Genomic DNA, 24,632 nt, shown 5'->3' on the forward strand with positions numbered 1-24,632 from the left:
ATAAGTTATAATATATTAATATGAGGTTATGTTATTTAATTAGTTTAGTCTTAAATTAATTATGAATTAATTTAGAGATTAAAAGGAAGGCTAATTAGATTATGGGCTATTGGTTTTATATAGTGTGAGCTAATGCTCTTTTGTTAATGGGCTAGGCTTATATGAAAGTCCATGGATGATCCATGGAGCTTTTAACCCATGGATCCTTGGAAAGGAAAGGTCATGGGTTATTAGGGTTTCACCCTAACCATGCACACTATATAAGCATGCTTATGGAGCATGAAATGGTGCCTAAGTGTAACTAGTAAACTAGTGTGTGTGAGCTTGTGTGTGGCCGAAATATACAAGTGTATACACTCTCTCAAAGTTTTCCAAGAGTTTGTGGTGTTTTGTGATTCCATTTGAGGCATTCACACTATTGGTGCTTAGCCCTCAAACTCCTCAAGAACCAAACTCATCAAAAAGGTATGTAATCTCTTCTAACTCTTTATGTTGAAATGTTCCCCATGCCACGTTAGATAGGTTATAAACCTTGGAAAAATTATTATTTTGCATGTATTTAGACAAACATATATCCAAAGTTTATTAGGGTTGCATGCACACTTAGGAAGTGTTAGATTGCTCAAAACCCAACAAATACATCAAGACTTCAAGCTCTATCAAAAGGTATATTATCTTAACTAGTATTTTATATGGTTTATTACAAATGCATGCTAGTTGTAGGTTTAATATCTTGGAAGCCATTTGCTTGTATAATTAGTGAAAACACAGATCCAATGTATTTAGGGTTGTATGTGCACCATAGGATGTTGTAGTATACTAAAACCCAACAGTGGTATCAGAGACATGGGTTGTTTTCAATTATACTTGATGCAACTAACTGAAAAAAACAAATTTTTTGATGTCTGGACAGCAAACTCGACGAGTCCAGTATGTGACTCGATGAGTCCATGAACAAATGCATCCAACTCATCGAGTTTGTTCATGCACTCGACGAGTTGGACCCCCTGACAACATATATTCGTGCGTTTTGGCATGTTTTGGATTAGAATCATTGCCACAAATTGTTTTTGTTCATAAATTTTGTTTTTGGTACTATGGTAATGTTTATTCTCATCCAAATAAAGTTATAATCAAAGTTTCAAGTTTTATACATGTTTATATGATGCTTGAAAATTATTGATTATGAATGTTCATGTTTATGAGTTTGTTTAGATTAATTGGAAAAAATTATGTAATAGTTGTTTTTAATCCAAATTAATCTAGAAGTTGGTCATAATATGTGTTTTTGTAACTTGTCCACAAGTTACATGAAAAGTCACATTTATGAATTTTAAAAACTAATAAAATTTCCATAAGTCACATTTTTACTTAAATGCTTTTAAAGTCTTCCATAAAATTTCCATTTATGAACAGTCATATTTTTAAATGCTTTTAAAGCCTTCCATAATTTGTCCTCAAGTTATGGAACTTGAAGAATTTTTTTTTCATCAAAACTACTTTAAACTCATAGGTAATGGAAATCAAAAGTTTTTGAATTGTTCAAAACTTGCTCTCAAGTTTTGGAATTTGCAAAGTTACCCCCCATGTATACTTTAATTCCAACCCTTAGAATTTTAAAAGTTAAAATTCAAACTTTATGGACTTCATTAAATTAATTAAAGTGTTTAATTAAAAGAGTTAATTTTTCCATAATGACATGGTTTAAGTTTAATTAAATTAAGAGTATAGTTTAATTATTAGAAAACCACCAAGTATTTTAAATGTGTAAAATACACCATTATACTATTATAATATTAAAAGTTAATATATATATATATATATATATATATATATATATATATATATATATATATATATATATATATATATATATATATAAGATTAAAAGTTAGTCTTACCGTTAGTAGGCCTCATTCACAAAGCCGGTCTATAAGGGGGTATAAGGTTACTGCCTATAAAATGGCAGTTTAATGGGTGTCCACTCTCACCCACCGCTTCCTTGACTGGTGGAGGGTCGTTAGCTGAACGGGTAGGAAATGACTATAATTCTCTTTCATTAAAAAAAATAATGATAAATACTAAGTAACTAAACACTTATAAATTCCCAGTCTTAGTTACTTAGGAAAATGTCAAATGGTGCTAACCCATGAAATTACACTTTGCACCCTTGTTAACTTGTTAGTAGAGAATGTGTAGTTAACCGACACACTAACATGGGATTGACAATGTGTGGAAAAAGGTGACTTAAGTTTTATCATAGATCGGTGGAGAGCATGTGGTTAACCGGCACATCGATTGGGTGATAAAATTAAGGGCACCAAGTCAATTTGCATGGTTATTCACACCTTGTTTGTGATCCTCGGCATCCTAGTCACAAACTTAAGAGGGCGCAATCGAGATTTAAACAAGCCATTGAAAGTTCAATGAATCTCAAAAGATCTAGGAGTTTCAATCCAATAAAAACTTAATAATTTATTTTGTTTTTCATGGTGGAAATTGGTAAATCGTCATTAAAATACCTTCAAATATTTTGTAGCTTGGATTACGGCATCCCTCTTCTAAGTTATAAAATAGTTTGTTAGGTCCTAGCCTTAATATTTCATATTGGGTGTTATGTTAAGGATTTAAATCAACTAAAACTTGAATTTCTCCCTCATATATGTCTAAGTTTAGACAACTATGGTCTTCCTCATCCTTTTGGAACAAGCTTTCCTAATGAAGATGATGTCCCGTGGTTGGCTCATGGGAATCATACTTCAATTCCTCCACCTCCTCCGATAATTTTCCCTGACCCACCAGTTCAAGGTCACTCGGTTCCTATTTGGCAAGAAAAGTCTATATGTGCTTACATCTTGGAGATTAAGTCACATATTGGCAAGCCGAGAGAGTTGGGTGTCAAAGTCTTAAGGAAGTTGACTGTTGACTGGGTTCTTCATTCACTTTCTAAGTCACATGGTGAGTTCTTTAAGTACTACTATGTAACAGACTATGACATGACCCTTAATGATCTTACATATTTGCTTGATGTTGCTGAATCAGCAATTATTTGGAGCACTGGTAAAGCAAATTTGATTAGAAGATCAACTTCCATGGATATTGACAATGGTAACATTGGATATCTAGAAAATCTTTCTATTCCCAATGGAAAGGGTTCGTCCATAGTCAACTTGGTTGACCAAATGGTAAAAAGAAAGGCTATGTCTGAGATAGTCCCATTACCAAAGAGTTCATATGTTTCCATTGCCAATAGAAGGGACATTGGTTGCAAAGTTGCACATTTTACCTGAAAGATCATAAGGATGGTAAAGTCAAAAAGTGTTTGACTCTACTTCAGGTAAAGTCCACTATCTAAATCTATTGGGTTCTTATTTGGAGATTCTTAATACATGATGTAATGTAATTACATTTTGATGTTTTGTAGAATCAAAGAAAAGTAAGGAAGCTTAAAGAAAGATAAGATGATTCTTATTGCGAATAGATGGATTTTGATCGCATGGTTCGATGATCAGAATTATGAGCTGTTGCTTAAGAGTTATGATATATTGCTTAGAAATAGATAACAACATGTTTTCATATGTATTTGCATTGTAAGGATAAGTTTTTTCCGCAGGTTTTAAAATAAAAGAAAAGTTTTGATTTTATTTATTTGAAGTATCCTTACAATAGCATTTGTGAAAAAGTGTTGTTTATATGTTTCCATTTGATAGCAATATTGCAAAATGGATTTGATTCTTTCATTTGTGGTAGTGTCATAATTTACCAAATATGGAAAGATTCTCATCACCCAAGTTTCAGTTGGATAGAAACTTGGAATCATGCAACTTGTATTGTATGATGAATGAGAATTTTCATCTTTTGTAAATTAAGACTAATTCCTTGTTCACGCGTATATGTGAGTCAAGTGAAGGACTAAAGGATTGGGTACACTTGGCTATGCACTGGTCAGGTCCACTACAAAGATCGATAAGATTATTCGTTATGATTTACTAAAGTTTAGTAAATATGGTTATACTTACAAGTTTAAGTGTAATTATGAAACATTGGAAAAGTTTCAATGTATGGCAGGATGGATATGAAGAATCAAATAAGGCAGAAATGTAAAAGTTACTCTCATTTGAAGAGATGAGAGAGTACTTTAGTATCTTGTTTTATGATTATCTTAGTGATTATGAAACCATATCACAAATTGATCCTCTATGAAAACCTTAGTGCATTTGTTTGGCTAAAGAGAGGAATCGTTAAGTGTGGAAATGGTCAAATCAAAAAGATAAATCATACTTCGTTCCAAAACAATTCTTAGAGTCATACTCTAAGATTGTGAATTGAGTGACATAAGTTTAAAAAAGGTTTATAACATTATCAAATGTAGAGTAACATGTTTGTTACTCTTGTACATTTGAAATTGGTAAGTTGTGATGTTTTGGATAAAACAGAGACTCACTAAGACCAATTGTGAGAAGTGTTAATCTTGATAAGAATCCTCATTAACTCTTGAATATTTATTTTGTCAAGGAATGGTTCTTGACAAGAGAATCTCATATGTCAAGAGGACAGTGGGAATCTTAAACGATCTTGAGAAAGTTTCAATAACTAATCAAGAGTGTTGTTAATCACTAGCCCACAACTTGAGGTTTGTAACCTATCGTGTTGACATATTCCTATTTTTGCTCCCATTCTAGTTAAAGTTAGATTTGCATATGAGTTCTAAAAGTTCTCAATTGGTTGCATAACAACTTGGAAGCAATGGCAGGCCCTTGTGCTGCCATGTGGCAAGAAGTTAAGACTGTACAATTTCAATCCATATGATTTTGGATTTGTCACTAACCTTGTCTTATGATTATGGTTTTGACAGATTCAAATGGATAGGAACACATACACCATAAAATCTAAGTGTCATAAGTTTTCTCTCCGATTCATGAAAATGATGGTGAGGAAATACTTTCATTAAGTAGATTTGAAGTAGATAGCTATTGTGATATTTGCATTCTCAAAGTCGTTAGTGGAGTGTGTATGGTTAACCGGCACACTAACATAGACTTGTGAGAAATGGAAAAGGTCTAAACAATTGAGACTATGATTATGACATCCCTTTTCATAGTTCTAAAATTGTTTAGACACACTTGTAAGTTATCTAAGGAAATGTGTATGATTTTGATAAAGTCTTATCAAAGCATCTCGTATCAGAAAACTGAACTTTGGCAAGAAAGTCAATAAAGTATTGATTTCTAGAAGTCCAGCTGATTTTTGGGTACATGTCAAAGCTAGTGGGAGCATAAAGTTTTACTTTAGTTATAATTACCATGTTAGTGGGAGCATGATTGTTATGCTACGTGTTGTAGGTTAGCAATATTAATTATAGAAAACAAAAGTTTCAATTTTCTAAAAAAAGTAGTTTTGCTATAATTAAGGGAGATGATTTTATACTTCATTCCAATTCCACAAGCTTAGATTGAGATTTTAATCAACTTTAGTCAAGGATATATATGAATGTTATGTTGGAATGGTTCAACATAAGGAAATTCTATATATATATATATATATATATATATATATATATATATATATATATATATATATATATATGTGGCGCTCTCAAAATTCGATTATGATTACAGCATCCCTCTTCATAGTTCGAATTGTGAGAACATGGCAAATAAAATTTTTATAGCATGAATCGTGTACCATATGCTTCTGGTATAGCATTAATTACATCCATTCTAAATTTTCCAAATGCTTAGGGCATTAAGAGGAAAAATGGAATAGAACCGGATATGACTTAAATGATTAAGCAATTGTCGAGGACAATCTGAGGTTTACCAAAGATTGGTTGCTCGTGGACAATTAGAAGTATAGTGTAAACTTTGGAAAGGACCATATTGACATATTCTGAAAAGAGGCAACTCTTTTTCAGAAGTGATAGTCAAAATAGTAATATGGAATTGTTTCCATAGGTGGAAGTTATTCTCTTAATCTGTGTAAGATTAGAAAACTTAATGCAAAGAAGGATGTTCAAAGGAATGTACTTTCAATATCAGACTTCATTTCCATGGAATTGATCTCCATTGGAATACTTTGTAATGTTTGTTGCCAAGTCTTTGTGACTTTTTATGCATATTCATTACAAGAGAATCATTGCATATAAGTTTAGAATCTAATAGATTACAGTAAATGGCAAGAGTTTGGTATTCTTACATTTACAAAAGGGATTGAGATTGTGAAATGAGCATCATTGGAGTCGTGTTCAATTGATCTATTTCACAAAAGAAAGGACCATAGGTAAACATATTGTGCATGCTTGGAGCATGGCACGACTATTGATTTAATTCAAGTATTAAGTTGATAAATCGAAACATTATACAATGAATAATGAGTAATCAATATTGTGCATAGATAAAAGGGTTTTTTATTTACACTCAAGAGTTTGGGGTCATATAGGATTAGTATTATTCTTGTGTTTCACATTGCATGTTTTGACTTCCAGAATAATTATTTTTTTCAAACTCTCCACAGTCGGTTATACGTTGGAATTAGGTATTAAATTAAGACTGTCATGAAATTGGCTTGTAAGATTTGTCTAAGGTGCATTAGACATAGCAATGGTTTCTGCAACATTCATGAGTGCTCATAAGGTCTGGGTATTGGATTAAACCCACACTCATTTGAATCACTTCATGGATTTTATCACGAGTGAATCATGAGACGATAATATCTTATATTCTTCAAACCTAGAGATATGAGTTGTTGACTACGAGTTGGTTATACATTGATTATACGAAACCGCATCAGTAACTTGATGTCATAAAACGTGCCTTAGTGTATGATTCAACAAGTAGTTAGTACAAGCATATGAGTCGAAGTTTATCCATTAGTTTTACCTCATAAGGATAAAAGCGATATTTGTGGGCCCCTCGATGATTTTGTGATGACACCTCTAAGTGCTTGGCCAAGCCTAGACTGATTTGATTTGTTTAATTAGTCAGTTGTCATAAATCGAAAATCGAGAAACAACAAATGGATAGAGAGAATGATTATAATACATGTCTCAGTCCATATAATACCTAGAATAGAGGAATATATGATCACTTATCTAATAGACGCGTCATTTGATTTGTTCAGAGTTCGACATCGGCTTTAAGAGCTACGATTTCTAGTCGGGTTATGAAGTCATACTTGCAATAATAGTTTTAGACTTATCCAAGCGGGAGACAATTGGATTATATTTCTAAGCCCATAACTATTATTGGTATGTACTTGACCCGAGAGTAGCATGGTCCATTTAGGTTGCATATCATCAGGACAATTTGTTAGGACGGACTCTTGAGAAAAGGTTATATATGATTTATTAATATATTATAAGTGCTAATATATTAATATGAAATCATATGGTTTTAATTAGTATTGATAAAGAATTAATTTGGAATTGATTTAGTGATCAAAAAGAGACTAATTAAATATATAGGGACTAATTATGTTAATTAGTTATATTTACATGTGTTGGGCTTGTGATTCATGTTGGACCAAGTTTATGTATGGATACATAAAGAGTTGGGCCACATGGACCATGGATTATAAGACCCATGTGTATGGATTTAGGTTATATCTATTACCCTAGAAATCCCACATATAAATACATACTTCATTGCCCAAAATCGACACTAGAGTATTCTTGGAGTTCATGGTGGTTTTGGGTGCATGGAGATTCTCTCTTAAGTTCCTCCTTTGTCCATGATGTGTTGTGATTCCACTTAAGGCTTCCACACTATTGGGGCTAAGCTCTTTAAGGCCAAATACATCAAGACTTCAAGCTCCATCAAAAGGTATGTTATCCTAACTAGTATTTTATGTGGTTTATATCAAATGCATGCTAGTTGTAGGTTTAATACCTTGGAAACTATTTTCATGTATAATTAGTGAAAACATAGATCATAGGTATTTAGGTTGTATATGCACCATAGGATGTTGTAGTATACTAAAACCCAACAGAAGAGGGATGTTGTAATCTAACTATGAATGTATCAAGGTAGGTAATACAAGTTTACCAATTTATATCTAGCATGAAACTCCTAGAGTAGACACCCAATGGCAGTCATGTTATAGGTAGCTTCCTTATTCCCCCCCCCCCCCCCATAGTTTGGCTTCATGAATGAGGCGTACTAGCGATTTTACTGACTTATCTTATACGTATAATATATTAAACTTTTAATCATATATATAGTATAATGTGTATTTTAAAATTGTTTCAAAATACTAGGGTTTAAAATTAATTTTTGAATTAAACAATTAATAATTAATTTATTTTAAACTAAATAATGTTGTAATCTTTTATCTTAATTAAAAAATTAAATAAATAAAATAATATAATAATATATACCAATTAAACAAATAATTAAATAATTTAAACATATGAATTAAATAATTATTTACCAATTAAATAATTAATAAAATAATTCAAATTTAATCACAATTATTCAAATTTTAAATCATATTAAAATAATAATTAAGGAAACTAGAAACCCTAGGGATAAGCATATAATTTTCAAAAATAAGGGGGTAGTGGCTAGGGTTCCAAAAAAACTATAACCAAGTCAAAATTTTAGCCTTTAGGGTTTAATTTCCATAAACCCTAATTATTATTAATTTATTTTAGTGCACAATTAAATAGAAACCTAAGGCTCTGATACCACTAATGGGTTTTCTAGGTTATAAAATTTAATATGTGGTGGAAAAACACTTAAACTCTTAAGTTCACATGCAACCTAGAAAGGATCTATGTTTTCTCTATTGATAGAAACTAACCATGAATATCAAGAAACCATAGGAGAGAGGCTATGAAATCGAAATTCACTTCAAATTAGGGTTACATACCTTTTGATTATTATTGCAAATAATCAAAGTAGAATCCCTCTTCAAAATCATGGAAAGCTAGCACCAAAGGAATGGATGTCTCTAATGGCTTGTACCCAAAACCCTAGTAGCAAGAAGACTTGAGCAGAGAGGAGGCTTGAGCAAAAAAATTATTTATTAAGGAAAGAAGGAGTGGACGAACATAATAAGAGCTAAGGAGGGGTTTATACAGCTGAAGGAAACTTGAGGCAAAAATTAGGGTTTTTGGGATAAGGCTCAGATTAATAAATATAATAATCAAGTTGTCTTATCTTCTTATCCTAAGACTCATGAACGAAATTTCTAGGTTATTCTTAGTGAAATTTCATTTACCCACATCCCATGGGGTTCTAGACTTTTCCTGCTTCAACTTTCAAATAATAACCAAACAGTCTCTACACTTTTAATTTATTCAATTAATTCCAATTAATTCTTGATTAATTCCAAATTATTTACTATTATTTCGTATTATATATTAATCATATAATATATTAATCATATAATATATTAATAAACTATTTGTTCCAATTAATTAATCATATAATAAATTAGCAATTTAGCCTCTTCCTCCAAAAGTCATTCTATCCAAATACTAGTTTTGAGGGCAACCTAAAAAGGACTTTGCTTCAAAATTCAAAAATATACCAATTTAGGTATTAACTTAGACACCTTAATCCAACATAAGGTAGTATTAGGCCCATACTACTGAAAGCACAGGATCCATACTCGAATCTGATGGAGTCACGGAGAATTTAGGAAGCCTGTGGGATGAGGATTCTTTGGTTATGTTCTGATTATTGTAAGGTTGTTTTTCAGTATGGTGATGAACGCTCATAGCGAAGGATCTGGTTCAGGATCTGGTGTTAGCACCGAGCCGATGGATGAGCGGATGTGGGAGTTCATCTCGTCGAAGATCACCTGTGGTATTTTGGAACAGACTCATGTGATCTTTGTAACAATCAAGGAGAGGATCATGGATATTATGCAAGAGCGTAAGGACGTGTTCCGCATTGGGATTATGGAGGTGCTGGATGAGCGAATCTGGGCCTTTGGGCATAGATTGTGGTAGGACAGTTGGGAGCACGGACTCCGTTATCACGCGTGTTCAAGCATTATGGAGATCTAGAGTTCTTTGGGGCTAAGGACCCCATTGCTAGTCGTCGATGGATCGTTGAGATGGAGAATGCTTAGCGAACGAGCTTCTGTCTTGAAGGGGCGAAGGTGGGATTTTCATCTTTTCTTTTGAAGGACCGAGACCATGATTGGTCGGAGAAGGTTGGTAGTGCACTACGATCTACAGTCGTAGTGACCATGTCTTGGGAGGAGTTTTTCACAAGATTCCAAGAGGATTTTGCACTCGCAATTGAGGTACAATAGTTGGCGAAGGAGTTTCAGGACCTATGCCAAACCACTAAGACTGTGGCCGAGATCACTACCAAGTTTCGAGAAATGGCTATGTTCATTCTGCAGTATGTAGAAGATAAGTAGATGAAGAAGGTGAGGTATTATGACATGCTAATGGATGAAATAAGGGAGTTTGTAAGCTTGTAATGGTGTAAGACCCTTAATGATATGATTGCTAGAGCCCGAGAACGGGAGATTGACTAGGGGCACTTTGGGAAGAGGAAGCTAGAGTAGATTCAGATTGTAGTGGGTCAGGCGAAGAGGCCCAAGACTCAAGATTCAATGTTGGGAGGCCAGCGAGGCCAGGACCGTTGTGCCAGGTGTGGGAGGACCCATGAGGAAGGCTGTCGGGATATAGGAAAAGGATGTTTCAATTGTGGTTGGATGGGTCATTTCAATACGTATTTCCCTCAAGGATTGGTTTCAATGTGTTTTCAATGCAACCAGGTGAGCCACAAGAAGGATGACTGTCCGAGGTTGATGGGTGGAGCAATGAGTGCACCTGCTCCAGTTACTTTGAGGATCACTGACGGTCATGAGGGAAGGGCGGAAGCCCAATCAGAGAGGATTCGAGCATTGCAGCTTCAGGTAGGCGAGGCTAGAGTTTTATCAGATGGTATTAGGGTTAGGTTATTTTTTATTCTCCCCGTGCCTTATTGTTTGTATTTATGTGTTTTTGAGTCATGTTTTTGTATGTGTAAGACATTATCTTCAGTTTAGTTTCTCTATAATTGTATGGTTAGTATTATCAAGTGTTGTTATATACTATTTTGCATGTCGAGAGTTATGATTGGGGCACATCTTTCTGAGCTAGAATTAGATTGTCAGTCGTAATGTTATGGTTCATCGGTGGAACCGATTTAGGGGTACCGCTTGGAAGATAAGTAGTCAAATTAGCATGTTAGTTCAGCATCGGGGCAGAGGAAGTTATAGTGCAAGTTCATTGACTGTCGAAAATCAATACATATGTGGAATGTAAGGGATTGACTGGGATTTAGTGCAAGAAAGTTGTTACCGGGTCGATAGTCTCATGATGTGAGGGTAGTCCTCACATTAGAAGCTTTAAGGAATTTCCAAATGGTATTAGTTGAAGACAGCTAAAATGCCTAAATCCTTCGGTAATTGGGATGTTAGGTTGGTGATCCATTAGTTCCGACAAGAGGGTTCACTTCGTTGTTTTTAGTAAGGTTGGTAGGGTGTAGCTAAATCCATATGGGGGAGAACCGTCTGGATTTCCAGGGATAAAATCAGGTGCGGAACCCGAAAGAGTTCCACATCCGAGTCAAGAGGGAAGCCAGTTCAAGTGGCATTTTGGATGAGGTTGCACTAGGTTGGGGGTTCAGAAACTGTCAATGATAAGGGTGGCATATTCATAGTAATGAATAACAGATATGTGGATGGATCCATGTTGAGGGTTGTGTTAGAGCCTATCTGCTTATTCTTGTCTGATGAAGACTTTGGTGTTCGAAGCATGACCCGAACATCTGATTGGGATATAGTCAATATGGTTGGACCCATTTTTGATTGTGGGTTAGTATGGTAGATGCAGAGCAAGACCATGAGTCGGGGTCATAGACGATATTGGAGTGTTGTAAGACTATTGGGTAGTCGTAGCATACACAATGATGATAGGTTGTCGGTGAAGTGTTGTAAGTCTGTGATGTAGTCGTAGCATTCTCCAGAATAAGGCAAACCATTTTAGTAGTGCTTGTTAGGCTGAAAGAGGATCAATTCATGCATGGACCGAGGCAAACAATATTGTCGGAGGACTACTCCTTTTTAGGTATGAGGATAGTTGGATCTGAGGTGATGTTGGGTCTATATAGCACTCGATTGGGTGAGACCCGTGGGCGAGGCCCGTTTGGTTGTGATAGAGTGGGTGAGATCTTGTGAAAATTGGCTTATGTAAGGTATTACATCACATTTAGAGTGTGATGACTCTGTGTTCAATGGTTGGTATCTATGTGGTAGTTAGCCTAGGGTATCCCTTATCAGTTAGACTCTTAGGTGGAGCCTTATTGTGGGACAAAGTGTGAGACTGTCAGTCTCTGCAATTGATTGGGGGTTTTATATCTCAGTCCATTGGAAGGACACCATGAAATCAAAAGATTTCAAATAGATGCAAGTGTGAGTCTTTGGATTTCGGGATGTGTGGTATGTTCATGTTAACATAGAGGGTTGGGAATCACATTAGGAGTGGCCTTTATTTATATCAAAGATCTTTTCATCCAAGGTATGGTCAAGGAATCTTCCTGGCAAGGGTACCAATTGGATAATTTAGGATCGGAAGGATTCCCTTCAGTTTGGATTGCAGAGAGATGTCCTATTGAAAGTATTTCAGAATGGTTTTGCCTGTGTGGAGGTCAGGTAATGTATTGAGGGTTTCGGGATTATAGTAGAAAATTGCTAGATTTCCTGTATTATAAAAGTTAGTAGATCGATAATTTGATCTCCATCAAAGAATACGGGTCAAGCTATGATTGGGTTTCGATGGCAATGGTGGAAGGTCGTTATGAGTATGAGTCAACCTTCTCGTCGAAGTAGCATTTGAGAGGAATTAGTCGGATCGTCTAGTTTCCTGGATGATATCAGGAAGTGATTTTGAGGACGAAATCTAATTTAAGTGGGGGGAAAGTTTTAACACCATGTTTCGAGTCGTTTCATAATTTGGGGCCGTGACCCAAAGATCAATTATAATACGGCTTCAGGCTTCAGGGAAAGAGAGAATTAGACCCTTTTGGATGAGGGTAATGTAGATTATGTGCTCCAAGAGTTCAGTTTGTGATTTTAAGCCCAAGGGTATAATGGTAAAAGTGATGGTTCGGTCCTTTTATGAATTAAGAGTTTTAGTTCAATGTGTTTTAAGTTAAAAGTAAATATATATGGTTGTAGAGCTCATCAATACCTTTCCATGGATATAAGGATCATAAAAATGATGTTAGAATGAAGAAGTTATAACCTTTTGAAGTTATGTGGATTTTAAGCGAAGCTTACTATGTTGGCCGTACAGGGCGTATGTTGGGCGTACTAGGATTAGTGACCGTGGAGTGCTATCCAGTATGCTAGGTGTACCTGGAGTATGTTGGGTGTACTCTAGTCAAATGCAAAACCTAATTTGGGATCTTGGGCCCTATTTAAATCCCTTAACTCATTTCCAACCCTTCTTATCTTCAACTTCCATCCCCTCTAACCCTAAATTCGAAACCCTAACCCCATTTGGAAGGATTTTGAGCCTTGGAATTATTTTAGGTGGATTTTTGGTGCATTTGGAAGAAGAAGACCTCCTTGGAGAAGTGTTGGTTGTCTTGGATCTTATAGATCCAAGCCTTATTCATCTTGACCTAGCTTCTGGAGGTATAAAGATTTGATGTTGATGGCTTTCTCATGTAGATCTATTTTAGGTTATGATTCGTCATGTTTTAGTCCTATTACTGTGGTTCTTATGAGTAGAAGTTACTTCGGAGCCTTTGAGCCTCATATTTGGTCTTTGTTGAGGTCATTAAGTCATAAAAATAGAATCTTGATGAGTACAGTCCTTCCATGCATGATTTAGTGGTCTTTTGATGAAGTTTGAGACTTAGGGATTTGGTTTGGACCCCATTGAGCCATGCAAAGTCATGAAGTTAGCAACTTTATGACTTAAGACATCTGTTAGAGGTTAGATCTGTGTTTTGGACATTTTTGTCTTAAGCATTAAGTCATAAAAGTGGGAATTGGTCACCTAGGGAGTACATTGGGCGCATGTATGTGTACATTCAGCGTAATTCATGTATTTCCCCGATTCTTCGTTGTGACGGGTTGTATGTTTGGCTTCAGCAAGCAGTACGCGGGGCGTACTAGCTTGGTACATGGGGCGTAATTGTGAGATACCCTTATTGGGCCTTTTGGGCGTTGGGTCTTTTGGGAATTGGACCATGAGTTATTGGGTCAGATATGGGAAGGGTAAAATGGTCTTTTACCAATTGGAATGATTAAATATGAATTGGACATTGGATTATGAGACATTACCTTAATTGCTTATTAGGAATAATTTAGTTGTGTTTAGTGTGAGGAACCCGGAAGCAACAACACGTGTGTTTCAGTTATCTCAAATTGAGGTAACTCTCCTCAGTGTACCTATGGGTCGAAAGCACTAATGTCGGGCCACCAAGATCTGTATATGCTAGCTGTCTTTATGACTCAATCAAGGTATGTTGGGTTAGGCCTATTGTATGATGGTCTAGACCCATTATATTACAATCTAGGCCTATTTATATTTTGGGTTGGGCCTGTGGAACAGGAACGGCAAGGCCCAATGTATGTGATGTAGGATGCCAGCTGTCTTTGTGACTCTTGCATTGTATGTTGGGCTAGGCCCATTGGGTAGTAAGGGTTAGGCCTATTATTATGGGTTGGGCCTAATGTGAGCGTTTAGGCCAACGATATATACGATATGTAGTATTTTGGAAAACTCACTAAGCTTTGTGCTTACAATATCATGGTTATGGTTTCAGGTAGTTCGAGTTCGAAAGGTAAGAGTTCGGTTTAATCGCATCGTATCCACCCATGCTTCCGCACTTTACGATTATGAGAATTATACTCTGATACTCATTTTTAATTTGACATACTTCTGAATGGTTGATAAGAATAAATAATGTTTTGTGTTGAAATAAAAATGAAAATTTGACCTTATAATTTTTGGGATATTATATATATATATATATATATATATATATATATATATATATATATATATATATATATATATATATATATATATATATATATATAGAGAGAGAGAGAGAGAGAGAGAGATAAGATCAGGTGATGACTCTTTCTTCGGTGAGATCACCTTAAAAAATTAAAATAATAATAATAATAATAATAATTAAATACAAATCATAAAATCGAGCATAATACTATATCGGAGAGAAAAAAAAAGAAATTGGAAAACAAATTTTAGATCATTAAAATTGAATCATGGATCATAATAATGATCCATGCTTCAATTTAATGATCCAAAATTTTTTTCCAATTTCTTTTTTTTCTCTTCGATATAATACTATGCTCGATTTTATGATTTTTTATATTTTTTTCAAATTTTTTAAGGTATCCTCACGAGTCCTTACCGAAAAAAGAGTCATCACCGAAACTGGAGCATATATATATATATATATATATATATATATATATATATATATATATATATATATATATATATATATATATATATATATATATATATATTGTTTTTCTTTATTTTAATTGAATTAATAGAGGTTATTTTTAAAATTATTTTTATTTTTTTAAATCAATTATCTAAATTATATAAAATCATATTAATATATATTATTTTTTTTTATTTATCTTTATTTATTTATCTTTTTGTTTGTGGTTTAAAAATATCGTAATGTTTTTGATGTTTTATTTGAATATATTATTTAATGTTTTTTTGTTCCTTTAAAGTATATAATCATATTTTTTAACATTCTTTTTTCGAATAAAAAAATTAAAGTAATAACTCAGATATCAGTCTTTACATAAAATTATTTAATGTTTGTTTTTTTTTCGTGTAGAGAGAGAGAGAGAGAGAGAGAGAGAGAGAGAGAGAGAGAGAGAGTTAAGTTCAAATGAGAACACTATTTAATGTGAGAACGTGAGAACACTACTTTATATTACTATTGTATTATCAATTTAATAGTAGAATTTTATAGTAGAATAGCAATATAAAATTGAATATATTCATATTATAATTACTACAATACTATACATATTAAATTCATAGTAGAATAGTAACATAAAGTAGTGTTCTCACGTTGTCATATTAAATAATTTTCTCGTTTGAACTTAACCATATATATATATATATATATATATATATATATATATATATATATATATATATATATATATATATATATATATATATATATATATTAATTGTTTTAGTTTGTTTATTTTTCATAAATAGTTATACAAAAAAATATATTTATTTAGACAATAAACGAAGATGCATTGACATATAAACAAATGAAATAAACGAAAAATACATAAAACCTCTTAAAACTGAATAAAAAAACAAACACTAACATATAGATAAATGATGTAAACAAAAAACACATAAAAACTATATGAAATAATTATATTGGACAATTTATAGTTATCCGGTTTATTGTTTTAACTTTTTTATTCAAACAAAATGTAAAAAACATATTTATATAATGTAAAAAAACAAAATGTTAAAAAACAACATCAAATAATATAATTTTATAAAACGTCAAAAATCTTTGGATTATTATTTCAATTAGTCTATTTGAACCAAACGTAAAAAAATCATTATATATTGTAAACAAATAAAACGTTAAAAATATTAAAAGATTTTAAAATCACCAAAAGAAAGATAAATAAATAAATCTAAAAATAAAAAATAATATGATTTTATATAACTTAGATAATTGATTTAAAAAATAAAATTTATTTTATAAATAATCTATATCAATTCTGTTAAAATGAGATCAAATAAATTCTATTATATATATATATATATATATATATATATATATATATATATATATATATATATATATATATATATATATATATATATATATATATTTTGTTAAAAGAAAAAAAAAAGACAAAAGAAAGGAAGAGTAAATTTGTCTTTTTTATATGAAGCAAGAACTTGAAGTATAGTTTTTACAACCCACCCATTAATCTATCAAATTTTAAACTTAATAACAGAAACTATAAATTCAACCAAATAATAGGGGCTATTTCTGTAATTTACTCTATATAGTTTAGAAAATTTATTCTTTAATCATGTTTGATATATTAATAGATTTTAATCCGTTGCCTATACAAGTTGTGTCAAATTCTCCCTTATATCGGTCCACGTTTTGACTTTTGACCAAGACTTATATTATATTCAGACAATTTAATGCTTACATCATTTAATTTCACTCTTTAGCCACCATTGAATTTTTCAAATTTGGCCCTCAATTAAAACCATCTTTGCACCTTCCTTTCAAGCTTCCCAGAAGCACTCAAAGTTCAAATCCCCATTCATCTATAAATACCTTCACCTCTTCACCAATTTAAACACAACAAATATCCTTAACGTCCTCAAAACATCCTTAACCTCTTCAAAAACCATCTTTGACTATATACTTACAGGTGAAACTAGACTCTAAATCCATGGCAACTAAATCAAACATTCTATTGTTCGTGATTATGTTCTTGATCTTCACCTCTTTGTTCACTTCAATTCAAGCCCGCAAGTTAAAGGTTCCGAAACATCGACACCACCATAAGTCAATGGTTGTGAAAAATTCCGGGAAGGTGGTGAAATCACGTTATGAACAAGTTCTTGTTCTTCGTGGGATCAAGAGCTCTGGTCCGAGTCCTGGTGAAGGACATTCGAGTGTCAACGGAGCACATAATTAACGATTTATCTGTATCTGTATGTTTGTCCTAACAGTAAGATGTGAGAAGTGCATGTTCAAGTCTGGACATCGCCTTCCTTCCTTCCATCAACCTTTATTCTTTTTGTCTAAAAAAGTTTCAAACATTCTTTGTAATCATTTATTTATACAAATAGATTAGCCCAAAGATACTATAAAAATACATACATTTATCGTTACAAGACAACTTTATAATATATCCAATCTATGTTAAGATACCAACACTACAAACCTATCGATACAAACATATTACGCGAATCTCATGTATTATTCTTCCAACCACCAACCCACACTGTACCAAAAACGTCATATTAGATATAAATCAGGTGCACAATAACCTAATAAATATTTACGATAAAAAAAACATAATCTACGATCATCATACATATTTTCTTATAATAAAACACTCTCACTACAAAACCTACCAATACATATATCATACAGATAAACTATATATTATTCTTCTAACAACCTCTAAGCTGACCCACACTATCCATTCTAAGATCATCAGGTAAAATATAAATTAATACACAACAGTCTGCTGGGTAGCTGACATAAAGAAACCAACAACTACTAAATCTTGCTACGCATACCCCATGTAATTATACCTTGGTCTTAAATCCCGGGTACTATTATTATAACTCGGATGGCTATAGTCAATAGCCTTTATCGACACATCCGTTCTTTCTTGTTCTTGAACTGCCCCAAAAACAACCTCGTTTGTTGTCTCGGTGTTTTCCTCATAATAAGTCCGTGGGCCCGGCAAAAAATATTTGTTATGCCGATGATACATATTTCGATTGCGGTTGGTTTTTTCGGGATTTTTTGTGATGAATTTGTGGGGTTTTCTTGTGGGGAATAGTAATGGGGGTGGGTATTGGGGAGGAATTACAAAGGTTTGTTGTGTGGGCCATGTGTTGAAATATGGAGGTGGTTGATGGTAGAATGTTTGATAGGTGTTGATGAGTGGTTTCTTTTTGGGATGAGAGAGTAAAGTGTGAAAGGTTTCGGAGAGAGATGATCGGGCATTGGTGAGATGTTTTCCGATGGAATTGAAGATTCCGAATTCTTCGTTCTCGGGTTCGTTGTTCTCGGGTGGAATCAGTGGCGGTCTCACGGATTTAACCGGCATCGGAATCGGAATCGGCATCGGGTATGCGGACGGATGAATCTCTTTTGTGGGTGATTTTGGTTCCTGAGAGAGAGAGAAATGGAATGTTGTTAAGGTAGCGTTTGGTATGATGGAGGAAGGAATGGAATGGCTGATTCCGTCGGAATGAAAAGTTATTTGTTTTGTTTGACGGAATAGTTTGCATTCCGTCATGGAAAATTGCAATATAACACGTTTTTATTAATGTAATTCATAACGACAAACATCTTTTTTTTTTTTTAATTCATAATTTTAATTAAAGTATAATTTTATTTCTGAAAATAACTAGAAAAATATATTTTTATAAAAAATTTATTTTAGTTTTAACGAGATTTTCTTATGTTTAGTTTTTTTTATATTTGTAAGTAAAACTCTATATTGTATTTACATATAATATTAAAAAAACAATTAATGAGAAAAATTCATTCCATTCCAAGAAGCCAACAAAACATTTTCATTCAATGTAATGACTTGTTTATTCCATTCCATTCCATTCCTTCGTCATTCTATTCCATCCAACCACATTAGTTTTAGATTGGATCGATTCCCTTTTCTCTTTTCTTTTTTTTGAATTCTCTAATTAATCAATATCTCCAAACAAAGAAAAATCAAGAATTTAAACATAAAAAAAATTGTGAAGAATTACCACAGAAGAAGAAAAAATTGTGGTTATTCTATGTTGCAACAATGCTAACATGAAACCAAAGAACACAGCACCACAAACAACCACAATCCCTGAAAACATCAAAACATTCACATTTCACCATTTTTTTAATGCTTAAAACCCATATAAAAAATTCATGAAAATAATAATTTTGATTTTGAATTTTCACCTGAAAGTAGATTTTCATTAAACTGATTAAAAGAGCAATCATCTTGATGAAGTTGGATTTCTCTAATAACCTGTTTACCTCTATCAACCACCAAAATAGAGCAACTACTTGCAACGTATAATAAATCAAAATCATTTGAAAACTTTGCATTTCCTCCAGCTATTGTAACAACTCCTGTATATAAATACAATAAATAACAATATACTTTCATTTATTTGTTTATCATAGCATTACAATGTTAATTTTTCACTTTTTTATTCTTATTCAGCCATTGTACTTAGTAAAATTGACAAAATTATACCATTGTAGTTTTAATTTCTAGTTCTATATAAAGATTAAAAAAAAAATGTTGTAATAATTAAAAATAGAAGTATGATGCTATTTCTTGAACTTAACCCTAAAGTAGAATCCGAATTACCCTATGGAGTGAAATTGAGCCTTTTAATTACCTTTATCAGTTATCTTTCTAATTGCCATATTTTTAGTGTCTGCTACATATATATTTCCTCTGTCATCAACTGTAAGCCCTTTTGGGTGATTCATCATGGATTCTCTATGCTTCCCATCCACATGCCCAGAATACCCTTCAGATGATCCAGCTACAAGCTTTGCTACACTATCTGTCACAAATTATCATTTCACTTTTAATATAATGAGTTATTCCACTAAAAAAAAACCCCTAATATCATGCTCTTGTAATAAACTTATAGATCATGAATTACACTTACATTTAGACAAGGGTGTTGAGACTTTGTGGATGTTACTGTTTTGAGAATCTAAGACGAGAAGCTCCCCAGATTGGGTTACTTCTACAGAGTAAGGTTCGATCCCTAATTTGCTTCCATCAAACACTGTTTCTACAGTATACCCGCTTTCAAATTTCATCATCGAGCGACTAGGTATAACTGTAAAAAAAACGAAAAAGAAGAACACAAAAGCAAAAACCTCAAATTTATCGACCTCTTGCTCCTTGATTACAGAATTGAGAGAGAAAATAATGTAGAATTTAACGAATTGGGCCTACCCAAGGCAATTTTGTTAGTCGGTTTAAGAGACCACAGCCATTTGAAAAGTGCAGACATGATGTTCGACGCAATGCCGCTGAGAAATTCTACAATTGAAACAAGTAATCGGTAAACCGGTTATGCAGATTAATCGAAAGAGAGAAAAAGCGGAAGGTTGTAATCGATTGATCCTCACGTCTTGGTGGTTTTGCGGAAGATGTGAAAAAAGATCCAGAGAACAGAAGGAGAATGTAGAGTGAGAATACCCATTTTCTGCTGATGATTCGTCTCATTGTTGCTCAAAGATGAAAGTGAACTTCGAATTTGGAGAGGGAGACGCTCTGAGAGGAAATGATCAGTGTTTCAATGTGATTGAATTATTAAAAAACAAGAAAAACACACTAAGTGAGTGTTCTTGGGGTTGATGTGGAGTAAAAATGAAGAAATGGGGAAGCATGTGCCCTTTAAACCGTTTGTTATTAGATTCAAAAGGTGTTAAGCGCTAAATGGTAATTAACTTGTAATCTTTGGCGCGTAAACCAACGAACTCCATTCTCCCATATGTCTCTACTTCTTAAAGATTTAATATTTTATTCTTTTTTTCGTTATCAATTACATAGGAAATTGTAATTTTTCAGTTAGATTTTATTTTAGGCCATGTATTTTAAAAAATTAATCTATGCAAAAATGTTTAAAATCTGCGGACCATTTCTGCAACCCTCTGTAGTAGAAGAAGGGATAAAACGGCTGTAATATGTAATAAAAAATTTGTGTGTTTTTTAACATCTGCAGACTACTGTAATAAGTTAAAGTAAGGTGTTAAGAGGTTTGAAGCAGATGTTAAGTGTTGCGTAACGCAGCACATGCGCAACAGTTTTTAAGTCAAAAGTTTTCTGAAAAACAAATAGTTGTGAAGAGCAAGTGTTACATGTGTGCTGCGCGGTACAACAATAAGTGGTTAAAAGGGGTTTTTTAGAAAAAACATGTAAACCAAGGATTTTAATTAATTCTAAAATTATGTTTTAAATAAAAGTAAATTGAATGAATGTTATATTATTCCTATTTACGTATATACGCAATAATACAAGTAGATCAAAGTACAAAATTATAATAATATCTTAAAGGGGTATATTTATATGCAACCATATAATATTTAATTTGATCAGTTCATATGGGCTCCTAAAACGCTTTTCACGGGGAGCTCATTGAAAAAAAAAAAAAAAAAATTACATATGTTAAAGTTTTCAAAGAAAAAGAAAATCATATTTTATAAATCATCTTGACATAACTTGAAGTATTTACCAATTATCTCGTTCATTTCTCAATCTAATAAAAGAGATTTCACATTTTTATGAAGATCGATTACAAAATTAAGAAATTCAGGAATCTCGTGTTCGAGATTTAGAGAACTGAATTATGATTTAAAACAAAACATAAAATAAATGGATCGGATACATTCGATCACGTACATAGTTCTAATACATATATGATGTATCTTAAAGATTATATCTAAAATATTAATAATCCTATTTATGAATGCATGCAATTGAAAAAATGAGATATAGGTATATGACAAATATGTGTCTACATAGATACTTACAAATTGTGTTGGATCGTTGCATAAAAGATAGTTAGTAGTTATATGAAAAACACTGAGAGCCAAAGATTTAGAGTTTGATATCGGCTGAAAGTACTTAGAAAAAGAAAAGAAAAAGAAATAACTTGAGACTTCAAAGAACAAAAACGTTAAGCATTTATGAAAATAGAAATAATATAAGTTAAAACTCCAGATACACAAGTACCGATGTAACAGACGAGTAAAGAAAGAGCAAATTAAACACCGTATTTTACTCATATCACTTTTTTTTTTTTTTTTTTTTTTGTTAAAACTCATGATTTATAAGGATACCATTTCGTCATTTTGTCTATCATTTTATTTAAATAATTAGACTTACTATATTGGTTAATACAATTTCCAACTACACAATCATATCTAAAAAATAGTTCATATAACAAACTTTATATTATTTTATTTAATATTGCACAATTAATTTCAAAACATACGTTCAAACAGTCCAATAGTTTGAAGAAATTTCTTAATTTGACCGTATTTTGAGCTAATAGTACCATAAAGAACCATCCATTCTCCGCCTAAATGGGCCGTAATTTATAACTGGGCCTAACCCAGACAACTCCTTTACTTTTCGGGTATCAATTCATAAAAATAAAAATTTAAAAAAAAAAAAAAAAAAAAAAAAAAAAAAACACTTATTTTCTTCTAAAGCTGATTCATACTCACTTCGTATTGATCTCCAAACTTATTTTTTTGGTTTTATAGGGGCACAAATTGAATTTTTTTTTTGGTCTGAAAGGTCACTGAACCGGCTATTACAAGTTGACAGAGACTAAAAGAGCAGATCATATCCTAATTTAGGGACCCATAAAGTCTAACAAAAACTTTAGGGACTCAACGGGTAAACCCTAGAAAGTTCGTAGGGTATTTGTGTCGTTTTCCCTTTCGCAAATTGATGTTAGCATAATTAGTTAACTAGATGAGGAGCCTCGTATTGCGGGGATCAAACTAAATAGATACGATCGAGAACATATGATTTGAGTCGGAAGTATCCATTAAACCAAAGTCAACCAATTTAATATATGACTACAAATGAATGTTTTAAATAATAAAATTCACAAACTCCAAATTTGTTGGTTGAATTTCAACTTTACATAGTCAAACCTAATGACCCTCTGTATGAATAAATACATGTCAATATGTCATTCGCTCTCACATTTCTAATTGCCTGTGAGTCGATCTAAAAAATTCTACAAAGAGTGAATGATATATTATGAATCTACCAACGAATTTGAAGTGCAACATAAAAAAGACATGGATACAAATGAATTTACCCATACAAAACTAAATGCACCCCCTTAAATATTAATCACTCACCAGCCCAAAAGGGAGGAACCCCACTTAATAAGATATAAACACTCACCCCTACACTCCAAACATCTGCTTCAGGACCATCTGGTTTCTTCATGTTTGTATTTATGTAGAGAAAGAGAGGAAGCTTTTTAGTCTGACACAAAATCGCCAATTAAGAACACCGACCTAAGTCGGAGTTACAGAAATTGAACATACAACTGACAACCGGAAGGAAGTTCGAGTAACCAAATGTACTTTTTTCTAGCCATTTTAGCTGTTTCAACTATTATCTCACCCCACACAAGTATATATGAATTTATGAATCAAAGAAAGCTAATAACTTGATTTTGTGCATATTATTGCAAGTTAAAATTATGATTTGTTGTCTTTTTGAAAGCCCTATAGGGGTAAACTTAAATACCGAGGTGATTGTCTCCTTAATCATTTATGAATAAGAATTTGTTTTCAAAAGACTCCAAATGAGGTTATTTACAATTTAGGCTTTGTTCATCTGTTACTAAAAATCCTTTTTTTACAATATGTAACATTTCATGTTTCAAGTAAATTCTCACAAATCCACATTGCATTTAGTAATTGGAATCCATTCTGGCAACTATGATGACAGACTAATGCATAAGTAAAGATGACAACTGAATCAAAGAATTTATAATCTTTTTTATTGATGCCCGAACGTATGTGACTAAAAACATAATTGAGTGCAGTAAGCTGCAGAAAGTATTATAGCCAAATAGTCATCTTTTTATAATCTTTTCTATTACTGTACCGAGCTTACTTGTATTATAATATTTTCCAGTATTTAAGAATGACTTTTAAAAAAAATTCCTATTTTTTACATATTCATTTTCACTATAGGATGTAAAAAGTCTGTTTTTTTTTTTATTTTTTTTTAAAAAACAAAAAATGCACCTTCAGGAGGTGACCTTTCCATTATTGGTTGAGTTTGTGTAGATGATGTCTTAAATATTT

At 32.6% G+C, this 24,632-nt stretch overlaps 1 protein-coding gene across 2 annotated transcripts; it reads right to left on the reverse strand.

Annotated features, from left to right (window-relative positions):
• Positions 1-18,103: 18,103 nt before the first annotated feature.
• On the reverse strand, positions 18,104-21,178 carry LOC145037227 (uncharacterized). 2 transcript variants are annotated; one of them, XM_078985843.1, is made up of 7 exons: positions 20,986-21,178; positions 20,740-20,826; positions 20,444-20,620; positions 20,165-20,335; positions 19,716-19,889; positions 19,529-19,617; positions 18,104-18,927 (listed from the first exon to the last, which is right to left on the reverse strand). In XM_078985843.1, the coding sequence occupies exons 1-7, from the start codon at positions 20,987-20,989 to the stop codon at positions 18,316-18,318; spliced, it is 1,314 nt and encodes a 437-aa protein (XP_078841969.1). In that variant the 5' UTR covers positions 20,990-21,178; the 3' UTR covers positions 18,104-18,315. The 2 variants fall into 2 exon arrangements, with proteins under 2 accessions (XP_078841969.1, XP_078841968.1); XM_078985842.1 differs by having other exon boundaries at positions 20,916-21,177.
• Positions 21,179-24,632: the final 3,454 nt, after the last annotated feature.

This window comes from Lactuca saligna, chromosome 3 (genome assembly GCF_052625555.1).
Source record: "Lactuca saligna cultivar CGN05327 chromosome 3, ASM5262555v1, whole genome shotgun sequence".
Lineage (NCBI taxonomy): Eukaryota > Viridiplantae > Streptophyta > Magnoliopsida > Asterales > Asteraceae > Lactuca > Lactuca saligna.